Source organism: Chanos chanos, chromosome 8, assembly GCF_902362185.1.
Source record: "Chanos chanos chromosome 8, fChaCha1.1, whole genome shotgun sequence".
NCBI lineage: Eukaryota > Metazoa > Chordata > Actinopteri > Gonorynchiformes > Chanidae > Chanos > Chanos chanos.
Window position 1 is genome coordinate 27697999 of NC_044502.1, and position 24523 is coordinate 27722521.

General features: G+C 42.8%; 1 protein-coding gene across 1 annotated transcript in view; it reads right to left on the reverse strand.

The window, feature by feature from the left end:
- eda (ectodysplasin A) overlaps window positions 1-24523 on the reverse strand; it is a 44513-nt gene that overhangs the window by 5103 nt on the left and 14887 nt on the right. Inside the window, exon 3 of the mRNA XM_030783045.1 lies at window positions 8789-8841. Within this exon, the coding sequence (XP_030638905.1) occupies window positions 8789-8841 (53 nt within the window). The remainder of the gene's footprint in view (window positions 1-8788; window positions 8842-24523) is intronic.

Sequence of the window (24523 nt, forward strand, 5' to 3'; positions counted from 1 at the left end):
CTTCGAGATCGTTAAAAATAACACACACACACACACACACACACACACACACACACACATAGAGAGAGCACCCTAGACTGCCGTTTTTCAAGGCTAAATGAGCAGACACAGTGAGGCAGGTTTCTCTTAACAAGCTTGTGAAATCTGGAGCCCGTTAGGAGCTTGCTCATTGTGTGAGAGCTACAGAGGATTTTCAATTCTTTTTTCAGTTGTTACTTTCCTGTCTTCTTTCAAACCACTGCAGAATGGAGAGAAGAGAAGAGAAGAGAAGAGAAGAGAAGAGAAGAGAAGAGAAGAGAAGAGAAGAGAAGAGAAGAGAAGAGAAGAGAAGAGAAGGGAAGGGAAGGGAAGGCCAGCCTTTGAGTTACTCATGTAATTGCTAGGCCTTTTCCACAAATTAAACTGGGCATGTCTGACATACAGTGCTGCTCAAAACAAAACGAAAAGAAACCTCAAAAAAAACAAAACAAATAAAAAACACAGAAAATCCTTATGCTACAGAAAATCCTCAGGACATACAACTCCAAGTGAAATACAAATCCCAAAAATTAAACTGCATTACACTAGAAGGAATCATATCCTTTTCATGTTGGCTCTCTGTACATTCAGAAAGGCAATAGTAATAAACAATGAAAAACGTTACAAATTTCTACCAAATGGAAGACAGTCATATTTGAAATGAGTGTGCATTTTTGTGAAAGGCTTTTTTTCCCACTCAGTTTACTGTGTCCCTCACACGCACAGAATTTGTGTGTGTGTGTGTGTGTGAGAGAGAGAGAGAGAGAGAGAGAGAGAGAGAGAGAGAATGAATCCAGCCAAATCAACAGCTCCTGGGTACACTGGGCACAGTTGCATCGCTAAAAAATTTCTCTCTCTTTCCCTCTCTCACTCTTTCTCTCCCACACTCTTTCTCTCTCTCTGCAAGCTGACAGGAACCACAGGCTGGCATTTCAGAAACAGCTGACCAGAGCGAGCGTCCACCCAGGCTGTGTTTGATTTGGCTACAGAGTTGTTTTTCTCAATAAACGACTTCGTCTTGCTCTCTTTAATTACAGTTGTTTCTTCGTGTTGTCTGCGCGGCTTTGCACGCAATATCTCTTTTTCCGAAAAACATCCAGAGATCAAAAAAGAGGAATGATTTGCTTAAGACGCTCAGTTCAATTTTGTATTTGTTCCAGATGAAATTCATTCTGCAGAATTCCAAGGCATTCTTTGAAGTGAAACGTAAACATGAAGTGCATGGCTTCATCTGCTTCACAATACAGTAGAGAAAGACAGAGAAAGAGATAGTTAGATGGATAGATAGACAGATAGAGAGAGAGAGAGAGAGAGAGAGAGAGGGAGAAAGAGAGAGAGAGAGAGAGAGAGAGAAACACCAAGCCCTGAAATGGTCAGATGTCCATAAGGATTAAACAATAAATAATAAATAAATACATAAATAAATAAACAATAAAAAATACATTTAAAACAGGGTTTGAATTGGAAAACTAAATCACAGGTTACAGATGAGTGACCCTCAGGGCACTTATCAAACTTTTGAGAGCTTATTTATGGAACTCCTGGTCGCTATTGGCTGACCCAAAATCAGGTCACAAAGGTCACGGGTTCACAGGTGCCCTGACAATGTCCTGGCCAATCCTGGCTACTCTACAACTACATCAAGGTGAATCTATGTGCCAGGATTGAATACAGTCAATTCCTGGCAGCTTTGGTGTCTGTATGTGTGTGTTTGTGTTGTGTGTGCATGAGAAAAGAAGCAAAAACCACAGTGAAGGTAAACCAAACCAAGCACTAGTCATCTATCCTCTCGGACAATGTGAATGCTTGCGTAAAACCAAAACCGAGTTCAGCGATGATGGGGGCCAAGCACTAGGGGTGGGCCATGGAGCCCCAAGGGAATGTCTGAAAAATGTGTAAAAATGGCAGTGAAGTTTATGTGACTAATGCTGAGGGCATTTGCTGTTGTCGTTGTTTTGTTTGTCTGGCGTGATATGTTGTGGGACAGTGGCTGCAGGGGAGGGTATGGAGGGTAAAGTTTCTGTGCTGTTTATCAAGGATGTTTGGAGTAGTTGCGGTGAAGATCAAATACTTAAAATATATCTAAATTGGATGCAACGTTAAGTAAACAAGCCTAAATTGTAGTTGCTACTAAGTGGTGCCATGCATCGCCATAATTATCACATCACTAGTATTCCATCCATAAACTGGTATCTTACTGTCTAGACAGTAAGATACCTATTCTCTTTAGAAAACTGAAGGACATCCGGGACTTGATCTGTAAGGAGCATCTTGCCATTGATGGTGGGTGAAAGTTGGAGGTGGGTTTTTTATGGACATAAATTTCAGTGTCACTGGAGTAGCAGTGGAAAGTGTTTGATGATGATTTGGGCCAGAGAGAGGAGGTAGGTGGATAATCAGCAGAAAACCGAACACTGAGCCTTGGGGCACACCTTCAGTGAAAGGAGGAATGGATACGAGCCCATTAATTGTGCATCAGTAATGAGAGGCTGGGCAGCATGGGTGTATCAGGGCTGACAGACCAGCTGTGAGGGGTCATTGGGTGCTCGATGGGTGTAGTCTGAAGGAACTGTTTATAATAGCCGAAAGGATCCCCGGGAGTTACCAGCAATGATTAATAGCACTGCAACAGTGAGAGCGTTCTTGTAGATTTTTGCTATCTTCTTCACAGGAATATAACAAATGAAGCCCCCCCCCCCCATCTTTTTGTTAGACACATTTTAGCTCTTTACCTGATGGCCTCATGCCTCTTAATGCTGTAAGTGACCTGAGGAGCAGACTCGAATGAAAATATAATGTGAGATTATACTGGTGTTGGTCAGTCCATGCTGGAGAGAGGACTTCTCTGTAGTGGGATCCCATGTCATCAGCTGATTGGGATTGTGGGATCTACATGCTGATTGGATTCAGCCAATAACGCAGAAGGTCCCAAATATTTTAAGTTTCTGAAGAGGATGTTACGCTTGACTGAAGGTAGAAGGGGTGGTACACCTACATGTAATACCATGTCACAGAATTTTGCACCCGTTGCCATTGCACACCCTGCAGGCCTAAAGACATGCATGTTTTGTTGCATGCCCGCATTAGGAATCTGGGTGAGGAATTTCTGAAACCTCTTGTTAGTGTTTCGCAGAGTTCCAGATTGTTGTGTGCTACCAAAACTAAATATTCTGATACAAATTATAAACACAGATCCAGCCATACAGACACCCACACGCTCAACTCATTCACTTTCTCACATGCACACAAAACTGTGACCCAAAGCTGAACCCAGAGAGAAAAAAGAGATAAGATATGGAGATAGATGAAAAGACAGTGAGGGAGAGAGAAAGAGAGAAAGAGAGAGGGAGAGAGAGAGAGAGAGAGAAAAGGGGAGAGAGGGAGAGCGAGAGAGAGAGAAAAGGGGAGAGAGAAAGCAAGAGTGGGAAAAGAAGAGTGAGAGAGAAGAAAGAGAGTGTTAATCAGCTGCTAGCAGGTGTTGGCAGGCAGACTTAGTTTAATGGGTGGGAAAGAGCCAATAAATACTCATCAAGCCGGACAAAGCAAAAACAACAAAGGCTGTGCCGCATGTGTATGTGTGTGCGTGTGTGTGTGCGCGTGTGACTACACACTGCCTTTTTACCCTTGAGAGCTGCATTTCAGAGAAGAGTCGGCATGTTAGCAGCATAAACAGATTGCAACGTAATGAAACAACGAGTGAAGCAAAGGGCGAGCGCTAAAAGTCTTTAATGAATGGAATAAATTAGCATCAAAGAGAGCTAGCATTTGAAGCACATTTCACAACAACACACTACAAAAACTCACATCTGTATGGACACACACGTGCACACACACACACACACACACACACACACGCAAACTAAGCACGTTCCATTAATCCACATCTGTGCAAAAACACACTTTGACTTGCACACACACACTCTTCTGGTAACCTCTTTGTAGTCTACAGCGTGTTAAGTCTAGGTTCACTGGTAGTGGAGTGTATAATTGAGAGGGGAACACATAAAGTGCTTTACTATATTAACATATAAATTATTTTCAGAGTGAATAATCGTAAACACTGAGTTATTATGCAGTTTTGTCATGCATAACTTTTATATCTCAACCTTTATATGGTTACAAAAAATTCTGCACACACTGAGTGTGTGAATGTGTGTGTAGTGTGTTTATGTCTGATAGGTGATTCTGCATCTGAATATGTCTCGTTCTCCACAACTGCTAACTCTGTCTACAGACTGTCTCACACTACCTGCAGTCTCTGCTTACATAAAGATGGATATGTATGTTGGTCTGGGTGTGTTTTCATTTTTAGCGATTTTTGGTTTTACTGACTAGTCCCGGGTCTGTCCTAGCCTAGCTATGCCAGTACCCAATATGAGTTCCTATTTCCTGTTGTCGTTTGCACTTCAAGAGCTGCGAAGGTGAGGAAAAAGCAGTTGTCACACTGCTTTCGTTATTTAGCAAGCTAGCTAATGTTAACTGTTGCTTTTTTTTTTTAAATTTGACGTGCAGCTGTGTTCTATTTCCGAGTGTTGACTTGTATTTGTTGAGTTCTAGTAGGGTCTAAGAGTTGAGTTCTGGGAAATGGTACATCTTCCAATTTGCTTCTAAATTGCAAAAGAGCTAGCTGAATGCCTTCAGCAAGTTAGAATTAGCTATTTACAAACACCACTGTGTTGCTTTGTGTTTAAAGATTCTCATTTGCCAAATGCACCCTTAACTTTATCCTGCTAGTTCCTGGTACCTTCATTTGACAGCTGCTCTCGAGCATGATCAAATTTAGAGCCATAAACTAGAGTCTGATGACATTCAAATGTTTGGTCCAATAACAGTAGGGCAAAATAAATCGATTGCTGATATATCTACTAACAGTTTTTGTGTCTAGGCGTTTTCCGCGCAACTAGCACTAAACCAGATTCTCTTGCTAGCTAACTGTTGCTCATCTCCAAAGTGGTAACACGTACCACTAGCCAGTTCAACATGTGTCCGTCTTTAGCGGCAGCCTGTTAAAAATGCGTGGTCACAGACATGCTCCCATTCTTACTGAGTTATGCGTGAGGTATCACACACAGCAAGGCCAGGGAATGGGTGGTTTGTTTAGGAGCCTGGAACATCAGGAATGTTGCCATGACGTCACATTCTGACAGATTGATGGCTTACATTTGGTGACGACAATGGTGAGCGTTTAACACAAACGAAATCCAGTGTGGAGAACCCCCGTCGGCAAAAACTCAGGTTTCTAATATAATTTTTTACTGTTTTTACTGCTACTTTTTACTAAGTAGCTTAAATGCTATCACATAAAGGATTTAGCTAACTCACCACATTTTTTTAACCCGCTAGAACATTGTAGAGAAGTGGCATGCTTGCTGGTAATCTGCTGCAGAATTAAGCTTGTGTTAGCTAGAATTAGATAATAGAAATGACATGAGTGCCAGGATCATGTTTATTTACAGGAGAAAAGAACATGTCCTGGCCAGCTATTTCGTCAACTTCCAAGTCCTGTTTTTTTACAAATTGTTGAGCAACGTTCCTACGAGTCAGCAGATTCTGTTGGCAATGCTAAATACAGTTATGTCATTCCAATGCTTACGGACCAGTCTGGAGAGAAAAAAAAAGGATAACCGAGAGCGCCCTCTGCTGGGAGAACTACGTGTGTCATATGAAAACATTTACCAATGGGCGCCTTTCCCCGTTTCATGCATTTTTTCTTCACAATTTACTGACAGAGCATGAACCAATGCTGATATATTGGTGAAACAGGACATATTTTTTGTTTGTTAGTTTTTTTTCCTCCACAGTATGACACGGCACAGCAACATATGTATAGAGAGAGATGTGAACAGAACAGTGAACAGTGGAAGAGAAGAGTACAAAGGAGAAGGAGAAGTGGAGTAAAGAGGAAAAGATTCCCACTGAGGGTTAATTTCTGTTCTAATGAGTAGAGCACAAATGTTTAGATATTTACAGGAGTATATACACACACACACATTACACACACGCACATTCACACATACACACAGGTGTTTCCGACAGATTTGTCTGAAGGTAACACAGGCAGTCATAAATCTCCTTCTTTTTGGCTCCGTACCTAGAACATAACTCTTCTGTACTTCAGCTCTGGGCTACAGAGAGATGTACGACTGTATGGCAGACTGGGATGAACCCAGCTCTCAGACAACTCCTCATGGCTTTGAAAGACTATACTGGTCGGTAACTCTTCCCTGCTCTCACACACTGAGCTGATATATGACTTTATTAGGGTGGATGTATGTACATACACAGATAAAAGACAGATAAGAATGACTGCTCAAATGCAAGAGGAGTGTGTAGCTGTTTGATGTGTAGCGCTGTAACCCAAAGGGGCTGTCCCAGTATGCTGTGTGTGTGTGTGTGTGTGAGTGAACATACGTACGACATACAAATCCTCTCCCCATGTTTTAAAATATCTGGAACATGCTTGAGTCATTATGGAAGCAGAGATCCGCTCCACGTTCAAAGGAGCTAATCCTCTTGTGCATCCCGCCAGTTTTAACTGTCCTTCTCTAAACCTCCTCCGTAAGGCTGTCCAGAGTGTGGGAAAAGTTTCCGTGGCCTAAGAAACGATGAATGCAAAAGATACTGCTATTTGTTCCTGCCCCCAGCTCCTTTCCATCGAGACCCAAGGATATTCTCCCAAATTCTCACTCACACACTATAACACAGCCCTTCAGTTTACCAAGTCAGCTGCTAATAACCAAATACGCTTCTATTCACATGTAACTAGTGCGTAACTAACATGTAATCATATATTTATTACAGACACAGCACTACATGTGATCATTTACTGTTCAGGCTTTACATACAAAAGCATAAGTCAGCAGAAGCCGTCAGAAAAAAGACGTTGCCTACCTACGCTGACTGTGTAATTGTGTCGTTATGGAGCTGTTCCATGCATGCGCCTGTTGAGACATGACTGTGGTCGGGATCTCATTCAAATCGATTCTGACTTGTTATTTTTCCGGCTGAAGCCACAGGCGTTCCGAAGCGGAGTTTGTAGCTCAGCGCATGTTTGTAGCAGCAATCTTATAAACGTTTCACTCTTTTATGTGCATACTGCACATCATTTCAGGAGATGATTTGTATCACAATCATAAACTAGCCACACATAAAGGGATGTTTGCCTTCCTAGCTAAAAACACATTATGAAGGGAAAGTGTGTGTGTATGTTTGAGAGTGAATGTGTGTGTCTGTGTGAGCGTGTGTGGATGGTGTATGTTTGTGTGTGAGTTTGCTTGAGTGTGTGTGTGTGTGTGTGTGTGTGTGTGTGTTTGTGTGTGTATGTTTTGGCCAAAGCAATTCGAGGCAGCCTTCCACATGGCTGGCAGGCATGTTCTGAGGGTAAAGTGGCATCTTGCTGGCAGCTCTGTCTTCGGCATTCTCTCTGATGCTCCCTCTGCCAAACTTTCCTGGCATCAGTCACACTCTGGCATAAAACTAGGCATACCTCAGGTACCTCATTGCCTGTGTGAATGTGTGTGTGTGTGTGTGCATGTGCGTGTTTCGTTCCTGGCATTAGTGCAATATACCAAACAAACCTTTTTGTCTTCTTATTACAAGATAAGATTACAATGCACACACACACACACACATGCACGCACACACTCACACACGCTTTCTCTCATCATGAGCGACGGATCTATTCGCTGACCATGCCGATAGGTGTGACTTATCACTGAGGCAGCCTCAGTCAGATTAATGACCTAACATTTCTCAAGAAGATGGCATTGCTTCCCGCGCAAGGGGACGGGGACGCCTTCTTCACATATCGGTGTGTCAGTTGGCACGGCAAAAATACAGGTGCACTCCTGAAACAGTAGACCTGTAATATTTGAGCCAATCACCATAGAGGAGCAACCAAGGCCAAAACCACCTGCCAATCATCTCCCTACCCCCTTTCGTCTCGTAGCCAATGGGAGCGTGAAAGAAGGAGAGATGCTGTATCATTTCTGAGTCACCTCTGAAACGTGAGAAGGTAAGAGAGATTAAAAGGCTGGTGATGTGTATGTGTATGCACGCACAGTGGGACAGCTGGAATGAGAGAGTGTGAGAAAGACGGAGAAAAAGAGGGAAGAACGTGCCTTACAGGCAGAAGTAAATGTAGATTGCTGAACAAATGAGTATGTTGTAAATGCACACATGTGAGGCACTTTTGGTCTTTGAACAAAGTACCACATCAAACAGAAGAGTACAATGCCTGACAATGCCAGAGACCACAGATACACACACACACACACACACACACAAATGTCCTCTCCTAAAAAGAACCACAGATCATGTATTCTCCATGACTTCAAGGACTAACACAGTCATTACCGCTCAAGCTGTCATTCCCCTTTAGAGACTATCATTACGTGAGTTCATTTACAGTCAGAGACAAGACCGAACCGACAACTGGGTCAAGGGACCTATTACATACACTACAGACCAATAGCTGGAGAAAAAAACCTGCCCATTCTCAGAGAGAGTGGACCTATCGCAGATGTTTACTCTCCAATCACAGAGGTTATTAGTCAAATAGAGTGCTTTCTGGCCAATCATCAGAGATCGCTGAAAGCATCGCCCAATCAAAACCAGAACTTTTGGACGAATCACACCGGCTGATGTAGAGCTCAAGAGTCTTGATTACACACACGTGAATGTGTGGACTTGGTGATTTCTGGACGTTTGTCTTTGTGTTTCTCGGAGAACATTGTGTAGCACTGTGTACCTGATTCTTGTCGTTTGCTGCGTTTGGTGCGATGAAGTACGTTCACCTCTCCAAACTGGGTGTGGTCTTCACTCCTCCGTCTGAGGAGTCTGCTCTGTGGGAACGAAAAGATGAAATTAAATGATAACCTGATGAACAGAGCAGACGAATTCGTAAATAGTGAGGATGGGAGATAAGGAAGGGTAAGACAGACAACTTCAATATAACAGAATACCTCAGTCTCCCAGCCACTGGGTGGCTAAAAAGACAAGACATTTTGTGTGTGTGTGTGTGTGTGTGTGTGGGTGTGGGTGTGTGTGGGCATGTATTTGTTTGACTTTTTCTGGCAATTACACAAGTTGACAGCTTATTCAAGGCAACATAAAAATAGGAAATACCGATGTAATGACACAAAACTCAAGACAACAGCCATCAGTGTCACCCAGATGCTTTAGGGTCTTCTGATGAACTCAGGTTATTTAAAGGGCACATACATGGGCTGAAGCTATCCGAGCACCTGCAGCGAGTGTTTGTGTGTTTGTGACCCCTCCAAGACAACAGCATTTACATAACACAGGATTCAGAAGGCTTGTGCTTCAATGAAAGGAGTTGCAGTGCAGCTTACACTGACGTTAATGTAAACCCACCGAACAAAGTGGTATTTTTAGATACACACACACACCCATACACATTACATATATGTGTGTGTGTGTGTGTGTGTGTGTGAAAAGTGTGTATATATATTTGAGCCTGGTCTCCTGAGCAATTCGAAATACGCACACGATAGTTCACATGATAGTTCATGCTCTGAAAATCAGTTCACGTATACAGAATCCTGGACAAGTGCCACCAAGTGTGTCCACCGGGGGTGCTAAAGAGAACCTAAAAATAACCATAACCCTAACCCCTCCTAAACCTTAAACCTAACCTTAACCCTAAACCTAACCTTAACCCTAAACCTAACCTTAACCTATGGTAAACCTGTGCCTGATAGTGTGCTTCATGCACCAACCAATAGTAAAACCGTGCCTGACACGTGTGTGAGAATTATTTGGGAGAAAAAAAAAGTATAAAACGGATTCAAAACTACGTTCTGAGAAGGGGGGCAGCAGAGCCACCAGCAAGTTTCGTAGACTAACGTGGTGGTTTCAACATGAGAACCTCGTGGACCTACGGGAGGGCAGCGTGCTGCGGTGGCTTAACCATGTAAGCTGCCACCCTCTGCTCAGAGCGCTGTGCATTAGAATCTGGTCTCCTGAGAAATCGGAATATGCACACCGATTGTTCATGCCCTGAAAATGGTTCACCGAATGGGGAGAGAGAGAAAAAGGGAAAGAAGGCACAAAACAGAGTAAAGAGTCAAAAGAGGAGCCCGTCTGTGGTAGTAAATAATGGTGCTTTAGGGCAGAGTTACAGTAAGCAGCCAGAGGTTGTCTATGTGTTATATAAGTTTGCTCTAAAGCTTTAGATTACCACACAGTCCCAGAGGCAACATGCAAGTGTACAAGAACTGGGTGTGGTTATATTACAATTATATTAAACGGAAATTACAACGGGCGAGAAAGACAGAGCGAAAGGGGAGAGGGAGGGAAAGAGAGACAGAGAAAGAAAGAGAGGGAGAGATTGCTTAAACATTTCTAAAGAGAAATACCACAGAAATTGTCTAAATATAAGTGCATGCGTGCTTATATGTGTGTGTGTGTGTGTGTGTGTGAGAGAGGGTGGCAAAATGTGTAATGCAGAGACACCCTGCTGATTTACAACTCTGAGACATTCCTATGGGATGATCTATCCCCACCCCCCCCATCTGACAAACACACACACACACACACACACACAAGCACATACAAACACACTCTCTTTCACACTAAACAAACTCATGTACTTAGCTTGTCTTGCTCTGTGTGTGTGTTGCCTGGTTTCTTTGTGAGCACCTGGCTGACATTAACAGCAGGCGGAACAATAAAGGGCTCCAGAAGGGCAGAGAGAGAGTGTGTGTGAGAGAGAGAGAGAGAGAGAGAGAGAGAGAGCAGGAGAGAGAGTTTTCGATCATTAATGCCCTCTTATTAAATCACTGTACTGGTTTGTGGTTTGTGTTCTGTTAAGGGGCAAAAATGAGACAAAACTGGGGACAAAGCAGGAGAACAAAACCTCAACTAGTCTGTTTGCTACACATTAATACCTTACCAACACCCTACACGTACACACACCCTACACACACACACACACACGCACACACACCCTACACATATACATGTGAGCAGACCAGGGGCTCAATAAAAGATCCAGTTTCCACATTCTAAGGTGTCCACTTGATCTCTTCATCTAAATGGCCACAGCAGCGGAGGCTTTGGCTTCAAAATGTTCTGTGAATAAACACAGTCCATCTACCTGCCAGTCTCTAATCCGCTCCCCATTACAACAGAACCCCGAAGACCAGTACGAAACGCACAAATATACTTAAACCTTTACTCACACACACAGAGGGAGGGAGAGAGGGAGAGAGAGAGAGAGAGACAGACGGACAGAGAGAGAGATTGAAATAAACATCATTACTTCCTGCCAGACCACAGGATCCATTAAATAAGATTTTTGACTCTGTGTCCTTACCATCACTCTGGCTGACAGGAACAAGAGCGTGGTCTCTGGTTACAAATGCAGCGGATTATGCTTGAAGTATGACACAAACCACAGCTTCAAATATCATCTTACATCTAAACTAACAAATCCTCTCTAAGATAAACTATCTCAAGGATTTGGATGAGTTATGTCTCTCCTCACAGACAAAAAACCAAAACAAAACAAAACAAAAAAAGAAAACGAAAAAAGAAAAAGACTGAAAGCAGAACGCACGGGGTTTGAAACGGCTTATAAAACTGTGGAAAGGTTTTTGGGGTTTTTAAAATGTTTTTTAGAATAATTGTCAAAAGCAGTAGGCAAAGAGCTTCAGATTGATGCTAATATTACATTGCTACCGGACATCTAGGTCACGGTCCTTGGTTACAGAAACCGCAGATATTCTGGGAAAACATGTTGGTCAAGAGAGATGTCGCAGTCTGTTTGGACTCACAACAGGACAGTAAGTGGGAGTTACCGTTTGTGTTTCCTGAAAGTCATTTCTTGGGCCTGTTTTTCAAGAGAACAACAGATATTATGTTTACAGAACTCAGGCAAGTTAATGCTTCTCTCTCTCTCTCTCTCTCATTTCTGATTTTCTCTGACAAAGCAAAGCTGAAGAAAGTGAGCTTCATTTAAGAGGGAAGTGTTTTAAAAGGTGAAGGCCAGGCTAACATTCAGCTAACATTCTTCACCAGGGGCGTGTTAACAACCTCCTCTTAAAAAAAAAAAAAAAAAGAATTCAGAGTGCGACCTATTCATAATACAACAATTCAGAACTTGATAGCCTACTTTACAGTTATCAAATCAGTCTGGCAGATCACTTGTCTGGCTGAAGAAAAAAAGACAATATTCATTGCACAGGTGAGCTGAGAGAGAGCCTTAGACTGAGAGGGGGAAAGATCCATTTGTAAGAGCCTGTAGAATGATGGAATGCAGGGACTACTGGTGTGGCCGAACTTCTCACATCACCACTGAGTGTCTTAGAAGAGTTCTGAAAAGGAGATCCCTGAGACCAACAGGGACACACACACACACACACACACACACACACAAATAACAGAGAGAGAGAGACAGAGAGCGAGAGGAAGCTGACCTGCCAAATGCTAACCTAATGCCATCAGGTACTGAAGAGTCTCAGAGCCACTATGTCTAGACACTGAAATATGACTCCAACACACACACACACACACACACACACACACACACACACGCATGCACACACACACACACACGCACACGCATGCCCACACACACACACAGCACATACACATGCACACATACAGAGTGAGACAGGGAGAGAGAGTGAGACAGAGAGAGAGAGAGCGAGAGATAACCCAGAGCATTATCTGTGTGGTGAACCACAGAGTTTATAAGTCAACAGGCAGTTAGTATGAGTGAATATCTGAAAGAGAGAGAGAGAGAGAGAGTGAGTGTGTGTGTTATTTTTGTTGGGCCTCCTTTGTGACTGTAAAGGGGGGCATGTCAGCTCGTTAGTGAGCCTTATTACTGCTGTCCCAGGGGTCAAACCCACGCGAAACTCATGGGAATAATTTAGTCTGTGTCACTGATGTACAGCCTCTGATAACATGACCCCAACATACCAGTCAACCGCCCAGAGAGAGATAGGAAGAGTTACAGCCCCTGTCCAGCTCCAAACAGACCACCCACCACAACCCAACAACAACTGCTCACACAGGACAGAGTATTTCCCCATTTTACTGGGGAAATAAGCTGTTTAAACTGATGGATATATTGCGCATTCACGCTCACACACGCGCGCGCGCACACACACACACACACACACAAGCACACACATCAGACGGCCCCAGACACACGATTCTTGGATCTTGCAGTGACTTGTTGGGTGTGTTTGGCACGGCCGGGAGTGATGCGCGGAGGAAGGGAAAACCACGCCTCAGGCTAACACTTCATCAAACACGCAATCCGCGCTGGAGGCAATGCCTTTATTGATTTGTTTACAGTCATATCCAGCGTGCATGGCACGCTCGGGCGAGAGGTGGTACCCAACGAAATGTGGTGCCAATGCTCATTCATAAAACATGGATACCAAACGGGCCAAGGCAGTCATCCCAAAAATGCACAAGACACACACATACACACACGTGCATGCAAACACACACACACAGACATACACACAAATACAGACACGCACGCGAACACGCACGTGCACAGACACACACAAAGACAGCTGCACATGCCCACACGCACACACGCGTACACTCACATACACATGCACATACACACATACACACACATGCACACACACAAAAAATGACTGATTAGGGAATCGAGCAGTTTCTGATTTAGGAACCATTTAATTTCAGTATGGTGAAATGAAAAACAACTGTTAGCTTTTTTTGTTTGAACTGACTACCAGCGCTGGTTTATTTTTTGTTTTCTAGTTGATTGATTATCTTTAGTTACTGGAGTTCATGTGTACAACTGTGGTGTGTGTGTGTGTGTGTGTGTGTGTGTATTTGTGGCTGTTTGAATGAGGTCTTGCCTCACAGTAGCCTTCTTGTGTTCATATTTATTTGGACTTGTCTTCTACTCTTCAGCACACACAAGACTGAAATGCTATTTTACAACGTAAAAAATGAGAGCTCTAATCAACAGGGCCCCACGGATAAAGAATGTTTCACCACAAGAGCGGGTGTGCATGTGCGTGAAACATTTCACAATCTTCACCCAGTGTGTGTGTGTGAGTGTGTATGTGTGGGTTAGTATGCATGTGGGAGTGCGTGTGAGTGTGTATTGGGGGGGGGGGGGGCTACATAGCAGAATTACAGAAGTACAGCTGTGGAAAGACAAGTCATGGATTCAACCCACCAACTCCACGTCAACTACTAACACTCATATAAAACTCACAAAGCCCCTAAATGCCTCATTGATTGTGTACTCATCAGCTGGACTGGGCGTGGGACACAGTCCAGTAACGTTTCACAGTGTACATAACCTTTGTATTATCATCTCCACAGGCAAAGTTTGAAAATATCACACAGGTTTGGTACCATCGGGCGATGACGTTTTTGTTTAATTGTTTTTTTTTTTTTTTATTCTCAGAACTGATGCAGAATACCACCCACCCAATGCCCCCCTTATGAACTTAATCAAAACATTTCAGACCAAAACATCAGAGTTTGATGTTCATTAAAACAATTCAAACAGAGTCAACGAGACGAGGTTGACGACATGCCCTCTGTGATAAATCTAAAATGTTCTGTGATGTATTCGCACAAACACTGTCAAGTGAAATTAAACTGTTTGATAGTTTGGCAGCGCTGTGAGTCACGGAATGTTTTGGAGCGAGAGAATCAGCGGCCGTCGGTCTGGAGGCAGATTCTATGAGGTCCTTATCGGATACCGACTGGAGCTCATGGATCACTGAACCAGGATCAGCTCAGAGAGGACAACACTGTGTCATAAAACTCACAGACAGATGGGATGGGTGCTACACACACATGAACACAAACACACACAAATGTGTATACACACTCACGTACATATTCACATATACACATAGACACACACAAAATTCCACGCACATACACAGACAGCTTCATACACCCACACACATGCATACAAGCAGGTGTGCACACGCACACACATGCACACACAATATATGCACACATACATATGCATACACAAGCAGGCATGCACGCGCACACACACACACGTGCACACGCACATGCACACACAATATGAGACTTTGGGAATTGATGTCTGGTTAAACTAAGCAAAAAAACCCTCAACACATGCTGCATGAAAGCATCCGATGGGACTGAGGCCCAGACTAAAAACTGTCCCAGCCTTAACACACACACACACCCATACACACACACACACACATGCACGCACACACCCATACACACATACACACACACAGATAAAGAGGTGCAAAGTATTTGATTCCAGATAAAGCAAGAGAGCACATCTGGGTCAACTTCCAGCTTAATCCACCAGTGATCTTAGACATGGACTACAACTGACTTTCACTTTTATCCCATTTATCCCATTTGTTATTGACTTGAGATTTGCTAGCTTAACTCATATTTAATATCAAAGCCATAATATTTGGACATTTTTCACCCTTTCAAACTAACTCATCTTATCACACAGTCTCTTTTTGTCCTCTTAATCATCCTCACATCAGCACACAAAAACACATACACACTCTCACACAAGCTAACACAAACACACCATGATGAACATATCACGAGGATGAAAACCAGAGAGTGCGACAGGACGAGAGAATGTGAGAGAGAGTGAGAGAAAGAAAGAGAGAGAGAGAAAGAGAGAGAGAGAGAGAGAGAGAGAGAGATGGAGAAAGTGAATGAGAGAGTGAGAGAGGTCACTATTCTATTTCTAAAGCAGACAAGACTTCAAACTAACATGAACATCAGCGCACGTGCGACACACACACACACAAATGCCTTTATCTCCCACCTGCTTAGACATTCACAGATGGCTGACTTCAGTCTGAAATCATGGCCAAAAATAACTTGGGAAGTCTTCTGACACTGACAGTAAGGCATGAAGGGAAACAACAGTGCATTAGACAGCCTTCTGTGGGACTGTCTAAAACAGGGCACGGACCCTTTCAAAAGCACAGAACTACACACATTACTAAACCTGAATTAAGAGCCTCACATTAAATGTAATAATATCTGCCCCAAAGAGAATGCATTTGCTAATTGGAAATCTGATTACAGCACTGCTTGTTTTGGCTTTAGAACTACCCCCCCCCCACCCCAAAACGATCAAAAATTAACTAAAGTGCTCTCTGGCAAGACTGTTACTTCCCCAAAACAAATTACCCCTTTTAAATCTTTCGTTGCTTTAATAACTATATATTTTGACACTTCCCTGTATCTCACTCTTTCTCTCTCTCTCTCACTGCTCCCATGGGTTCGACTAAGAGCAGCACAATTCGTTTGCACGCGATCTATTGTGAAAATCATCAGATAAAATTTACCATTGATGTTGAAGAGAGAAAAACATTAGTGTTATTCACGCAAATCTATTTATCCAAAATGGATGCACGTTCATCATGCGATGGTCATAGGTCTACACAGGAATGACAAACTGAACTTAAACTCTGATAGTGTGTGTGTGTGTGTGTGTGTGTGTGTTAGTGCCAGTCAAACATTACTGTTCGGATATTTCTTTATTATCAGAATGTACTGGGATCAGAGGTGTATATCTGCTTTAATGTCACATGCCTGTAGCCATGGAATTATAAAGACAATCAAACTGAAATACTGTATAAGGTTGAGAAACTAGTCTTTTCTGGAATAATACATATCCTTCACTCTACAGGATTCTAGTGGGTACAACAGAAACTTCCTTTTGATAAGGGATTAAAGAAATATTATGTTAATGTAGATTGGCCAAGATTTACAGCAGTTCTCAATCTGGTGTTCTAAAGTCCTGAGTACTAGGGTTCTAGAACCTTATGTCCCCATTCACACACACACACACACACACTGAACAGTTCCAAGCCTTATGTGACAGAAGGCATGATGTGTTCTCACTTCGTATGTAATGGGTTTGTACAGCTAGCAGCCAGGACAACACACTCACACACACACACACAACCCTCAATGGATAGAGCTACAGCTGGTCCGCCTTGCAATCCACTGCTCCCACAGCTGGAATCCAGTTGGGGCCAATGGCAGACCTGAAATACACACACGCGCATGCACACAGGCACGCACGCAGGCACGCACGCACGCAGGCATACATAAGTGTTGGGCTGCTCCCCATCCATTTTGGAGTCACAGACAGTGCGAGACAGTATGTTGGTCTTTTCCAGAGGGAAAGATCCAGAGGGAAATAAACTCTGGCTGGCCTTCTCACAGATGTCCCTCCTCTTCAGGCCTGTGACCAACACACAGCTCACTGAGACAGACTGGCCCAGCATATGACTGTGTACGCATATGCATAACAGGAGCAAACACTGGCTGTGGCCAAGGCTGATATGCTGTGTTGTATTGCTGTAGCAGAATTGGTCATGGGGCTATAGGACAAGGTTAAGCTTTCTCTTCACCAGTGTCAATCTAATCTCTAAATAGCTTTATCTAATATAAAGCTATTTAGAGATTAGTGGGTAAAGGTAACATATAAAGGTTTGACTCACTTAAGGTATTTGAAAAGGGGTTATTATAAGATTAAATTCTCACTGTGTACTTAAATTTAACGACCCATGAAATTTTAACTCTGATGCAGCTGAAGGCCTGTTTTTATCGCCTCTGGTCAGTGTGCACATGACGACATGTATATGTACTGAGTTACATGGTTTACAACACACACACACACACAGGCACATGTAGACACTTACATATGCAAACACGCACAGACAGACAGACACACAGACACACACACACTGTATTGGAATCAGTGTGTTGGTTCTGGTGATTGCTCTTTAGTAACACCTAGTGGTCATTGCAAATAACTTTATTGAACAGGAAGTGATATAACAAAGAATATTTAGGATAACAGGAAGTAGTGCCCAGGAGCCTCCCTTTTTTCCATTGTCTCATTGAATGAGCGGTACAACATTACAATCCTTTTAATCCTTTGCCTTAAAGTTCATGAACCGGCGTCATCTATAAGTCATTTGCTATTTATTGTTATATTAACATGTTTATGTGACTATTTCTTGGGTACAGTATTTCTGATAATGGATAGTTTACTGTTAACTGCATGTAGATGTATTAGTGTTTGGTGTTTGAAGCTTTGGTGCTTGGGTAAAGGATATGTACTGTTGTGTCTTTAATTGACATACTTACCTTCAAACATCTGTTTACAGTGGTTTACGTCAATCTTTCCTCTACTGATGTATGAGAGATGTTTATTACTTTTGAAGGTGCTCACCTGTTTGTATTTTGTGTTCTTTTTCTTAGTTTTACAAATTGATATTTTCCTACAATAAATCCTACCAAATACAACAACCTGTCTGTTCCTTGGAGGATGCAACATTGGAGAGTATGATGTTTAGCTAGCCGTATAGCTGAACATACGTTGCTTGCAACAAGTTTTAGTGAGGACAGCATACACACTCACACACACATGCACACTAAGGATGGACATGAGGACTCGCAAGTGACCGCAATGATCGATCATGACAACGCAGTAAATGCGTGAACAAACATGTCTCGAATATCTATAATTTTTTTTTAATCTTGCAACTACATGAAATACATTTTACACTGACCAAAGTCCAGTACCAAACACCACAACATAAATGGAGCCATATTGTCATTAAAAAAAAATCTTCATTTAAAATTTTGTGACGGGTGCCAGTGGCAGTGGCGGCGGGAACTTACGGTCCACTGAGACTGAACAGATGACAATCATTTCAGAGACTGTGATTGGTTACAGTGGCAGTGGGGGCGGGAACCTACAGTCCACTGAGACTGAATAGATGACAATCATTTCAGAGACTGTGATTGGTTACAGTGGCAGTGGGGGCGGGAACCTACAGTCCACTGAGACTGAATAGATGACAATCATTTCAGAGACTGTGATTGGTTACAGTGGCATTGGGAACCTACAGTCCACTGAGACTGAACAGATGTCAGTCATTTCAGAGACTGTAGAGCAGGGGCCTCTTCTAGGCCAAAGCGGTAGCTTTAGTTTATTGCTAACAATGACTTCGCGCAGTGATGTGTGGAAACACTTTGACAAATTGAACAAAACAAAGTGCAGTGCAAGTTATGCAGCATAAAGCTGTCATTTAACTCTACTACTAGTACAACACGCCATCACCTCGCATTTAAATACAAAGTGTCGAGTGAAAATGAAGACACTAGCCAGACACAAATAACGTCTTTTGCTACAGTCCGATGTACATGCGATGTTAGCAGAGCTGAAAGAAAATATTGTTGCTAAACTGTGAGGTTTAAATAAAATATCCAATTATCCAAAGTATTTCTTTATTTTCAAGTTCCAGTATGGTGCGAGACCTATGAGTGAGCACTAAGTATTGCATCTGTTTTAAAGTGCAAGCAATAAGTACGAGTTTCTTTCAAGACAGAGGCAGGAGAGTAAGGCATGTTAGGGTGTTAGGCGTTAGAAGAGTTAGGAGAGGAGGTGCTCTCGGAAAAGGTGAGTCTTCAAGACGTGCTTGAAGATAGAGAGGGACAACCCTGCTCTCATGGCAGTTGGTAGCTTGTTCCACCATCAGGGAACCATAAACGAAAACAGTCTGGACTGAGATTGCCTTGTGCGTAGGGATGGCAATGCCAGGTGATGTTCCTTGGAGGAGTGCCTCGGGCGAGAGGGAACATAAGCCTGTGTTAGCGGGTTGAGGTAGATGGGTGCAGACCCAGAAGTAGTGACTTGAACTTGAATTCAGGGTGGCCATGGGTAGCCAGTAGAGGTCAATGAGTAGCGATGTGATATGTACCCTTTAAGGCTGATTGAAAATCAGATGCGCCGCCGCATTCTGGATCATCTGAAGGGGTTTCACAGCGCAAGCTGGGAGACCCGCTAGAAAGGCATTGCAGTTGTCGAGCCGAGAGATAACCATGGCCTGTACCAAGAGTTGGGTGGCATACTGAGTCAGGTAAGGCCTGATTTTCCTTATGTTGTAAAGAGCGTAGGGGCAAGACCAGGACGACAAATTATATAGTGTTTACTGGAGATTACACTCGTTGCGAGATCAATTTTTTTAAGAGATTCCGCGCCGTTTACTTGTCCTCAAAGTACATCACTTGCATGTTCACATTGCATCCTCTATCAGGTCCAATCACAGCAGCTGTAACAGCATCACTGTGACAATGTTACAGTCTACACTCAAGTCAGATAGCTAGTCAATTTATCAACCAGTCATTTGTCATTGGCGTTAGCAAGCTAGTTCACAGATGTAAGCATTCATGCTGAAAGAGTAAAAATGTCGTGTTCAAAATTGTCCAATACCAAGAAAAGAAAGGTTAATAGTGAAAACTGGCCATTTAAGACTGAGTAGACTGAAAAATACGTGTTCATACTCCCAGAGGGAAGCATGAAACCAATGTGCTTAACTTGTAACGAGACAGTAGCCATTGTGAAGAGTGGCAACGTTAAGTGCCACTATGATACCAAACACGTAAATTTTTAACAAAATTATCCCCAGAGCACACAGGTAAGAACCACAAAACTAAACCAGCTGATGCATCATTATCAAGCAACAAGTAGCATAGTTAAATCAGCGACGTGGCAGGAGCGGGCAGTGGAGGCCTCGCTAAGAGCAGCATGGGTCTTGGGTAAACACAAGAAACCCTTCTCTGATGCTGAAATAATCAAGGAATGTATCAATATGGGTGAAGTGATGGGTGCAATGCTTGAAGGAAAACAAAAGGATGAAATGATACCAAAAGTAATCCAAGTACCCTGTTCAGATTCCACTGCAGCATGACGAACTGAAATATCTTGGTTAAGATTTGCTTGAGCAACTTAGCGCTGCTATAAAAAAGTCAATTTCATTGGCTGTGGATGAAACAGGCAACACAGACAATGCACAGCTGATTGTCTTTGTCAGATTTTTTGATGAAGAAAAAGGAGAATTTTGTGAAGATGTTTTAAGCCTCAGAAACCTCCATGGACATACAAGAGGGGAGGACATTTATGAAACAATAATGCAGATGCTGAGTGACAGAGGGACAGACCTGAAGTATGTTGTATCCATTGCTACTGATGGAGCTCCATCCATGACTGGAATAGAGAGGGGATTAGGGCCGTGCTTCAAAGCTCACCCCCCTGACCTGATCGCATACCACTGCATAATCCACCAGATAGTTCTGTGTGCCAGTCTTGGAGAGAGGTACTCAGAGGTTATGATAACAGTGATGAGACTTGTGAACTATTTGAAAGCATCATCTGCACTGCAGCATCGCTTGCTGCGCTCATTCCTGACAGAGGTCTGTGCAACTTTTGATGATTTGCTCGTCCTTCACAACGATGTCAGGTGGCTCAGCAAAGGCAGGGTATTAGAATGTTTTTGGAAAGAGCTGCAAATCTTTCTGTTGGATCAAAAGAGTGCAAAAGCTGAACAGTTTGCGGATTTCATGCAGGATGAAGAGAAAGTGGAGACTGCTGCATTTCTGACTGATATAACTTCCCATCTCATTGAGCTAAATGTCAAGCAGAAGCAACACAAAATGTGACCTCATGTCAGCAATCTGTACTTTCCAGAGGAAGCTGGAGGTATTCAAATGTGATATACAAGAGGACCTACTTCACTTCCCAAAACTTTTGGAACAAACCAAAGGGAGACATCACTATCATAATCATGTTGAATTCCTGGAGAAGCTGACTGAAAATTTCAAAATTCACTTTGAAGACTTCTCTCTGGGAAAACAAGTTCTACAGTACATTGAAAATCCATTTCTAGTCAGAAATGTTGCAGAATTCCAAATGGAAGCACAGAATACCTGCCCATGGGCTGGTGCTGCTTGTCTGCAAACTGAGCTGATTGAGCTCCAAGAAAACCTTGCTTTGCAGGAAGCTCACTGTAACCCTGTACTCTCTGGACTAAGATGGTTACTGCAGCAAATCTCCTGCAGAAGATGGCCCTTCAAATTCTTACCATGTTTCCCTCAACGTACTGTTGTCAAACAGCATTTTCAACGATGAATATGGTGAGGAACTCATACCGCTGCAGACTTACTAATGAACACTTACATCAGTGTCTCCGCTTGGCCCTCACACCTTTTGTGCCCAAGTTTAAACAATTGCTTGCAGAAAAAAGGTGTCACTTCTCCCATTAAAACTACAAAGCTTTTTGTACATGGTTTGGGAGTTCTGGGGACCTATCATTTTTGTACATAGTTCTGTACTTGGTGGGACTTTGCTTGATTGACCAACCTTTTTCTTCAACTTAGTGGAAATTTGGTAAGTGGACCTTTAAGACTTATATTTGAGTACCCCTGGTGTAAGCATTGATGACTCTCTGTCAGATGACACTGGGAGAAATCTATTTTGACAGAATGTATAAAGAATATAGTACAAAAAAACTATTTCTTTAACAATTTCAAATAGACAGCGAAATTCACCAAAGTCCAGATGTTCCACCGCAGGATTTAAGCCCTAGAGGTCCAGAGCTCATTGAATTAACCAGATGTCCTTACATAGCAGGCAATCTACACTTCATCTACTGGTCTACTAGACTGATAGTGTATATGAGTCCTTCTCCATATTTTAAAACACAAAAAGCTGGAGCCTTTTGGCTCAGACCGAACATAGCCTGCACTGGCCCACGGTTCTATTGTCTGTGAGGACTGCTCCATATGTGTTCATTCATTCCGGGGAATCCTCCAGGATGATACGCTTGACAAAACAATAACAAACTCAACAAAACGGGCACCGGATCAGTCGGTCCCATCTCCCCTGACCGAAAGAAACTGGCAGTGAGTATGTCTCTTTGTCTCGGAGTGTCGACCATGCTTTGATCAGAGCTTTGGTGTCAGAGCAGCTGATGACTAAAAGACAGAGAAATGCAAGAATTGGATAACGTGATCCAAATGGAGGGAGAGAGAGAGAGAGAGGGGAGAGAGAGAGACAGACGCTGGCACGGGGTACAGGAGTAAACATGCTCGCACGGCCGCAAATGGAACGCTGTTACTGTAGAACACAAACACGTACGCGTCGCTGACAACAGAGAGCAGAGAGCAGATGGTTTGGGTTTCACGGATGTGAAAACACATACGCAAACCAGGGACATAAAACAATGCACAGACTATTTGTTGTACGACATTATATTTAACTTGACTCGAAAGCCGCGATAGAAAGTAAACAATCAAATAAAGATATATTGTTATGTTATCTAAAAAAACAAATCATTTTACCAGTATGTGTGGTTAGCGAACTCATGCATGGCAGTTGCATGAAATTTGCCTGGTGCAGGGTCAAACAGACCAAAGTCATATGAGGAACCAAAAACACATGCTAACGTGTACATTTCAAGTTCTGGACTATCGTGATGTGGATAAACAACGAAACTAACTGCCGGCTATGACAAAGAGTTCTGGATGTCTGAGTTTATAAGATAAAGCAATTGTGAATATTAATTGCAAAAGTAATATTGTAATATTTGTGGAAAATTACATGAGAAAATTCCAGAATAAACTTCTGGGGTTTGTTTAAAACAAACAAACAAGCAAACAGACATCTGTTCATTGGCTAAACAGGAAAAGAATGAGAGAAAAATGATGGGACATGGAATTGATTGAGTGGTATGTTTCCAGTAGACGTGAGAATGTGGAGAATGGGGATCAGGTGCAGGACAAGTCTGCGTGAAGTTGAGTGATTAGCTTGTTTATGAATGGACTGGTTCTGCTAAACATGTTGTTTGCAGCAAAGCAGTGACAGTCGACATTTCAAATGGGACAAGTTTGTTGACAAGCAAAGAGAACACTGACCAGAGGCAGCAAGTTTTAAGAGACAAGAGGCGCCAATGTTTGTCTATGTATATGTGTTTCTGTGTGTCGTACAAACCCAAGTTACTCTTAGCCACACTGAAAGAGACCATTCTTGGCTGTCAACACAGTAGCTAAAGCCACAACTTAGTGCCTGTAATTGTATGTGTGTGTGTGTGTTGCAAGAGAAAGAGAGAGAGAGAGAGAGAGAGAGAGTGTCTTGCTGGGATTTGCCCACTTTACAAGAACCAGGATTCCATTACACCTCATAGACACACACTTGGTCATGTGTCTGGTGCCAGGGCCAGTTTGTAAAGCAAACCGTTTTGGTCTCTGAGGTCGAGAGTGGCTCTTGTTTCTGGGGTTGAGAGGATTATTAGGAGCTGATGGGAAGCATGTGACTCAGCAAACAGTAACAGCTGGAGAGAGAGAGAGAGAGAGTGACAGAGAGAGAGAGAGAGAGATGGGGGTGAGGGAGGGAGAGAGAGAGGGAAACTGGGCTGGGCTCTCTATGCAAGAGTCAAGATGCTTGTGATTGGAATAACTCTTTCCGTACGACCAAATCACTGTCTCTGTCAGCGACACTCTTAATAGAACACACACTTTTATTTTACTTTTCTTTTTTTTTTTTACACTTATCCTCCCTAATCCTTTACAGCATCAAATCCTCATGACTACTGCTAACCATTTCCTTACCCCTGTACCACTGTAACTGACAGCCTTTCTACACAACACTACC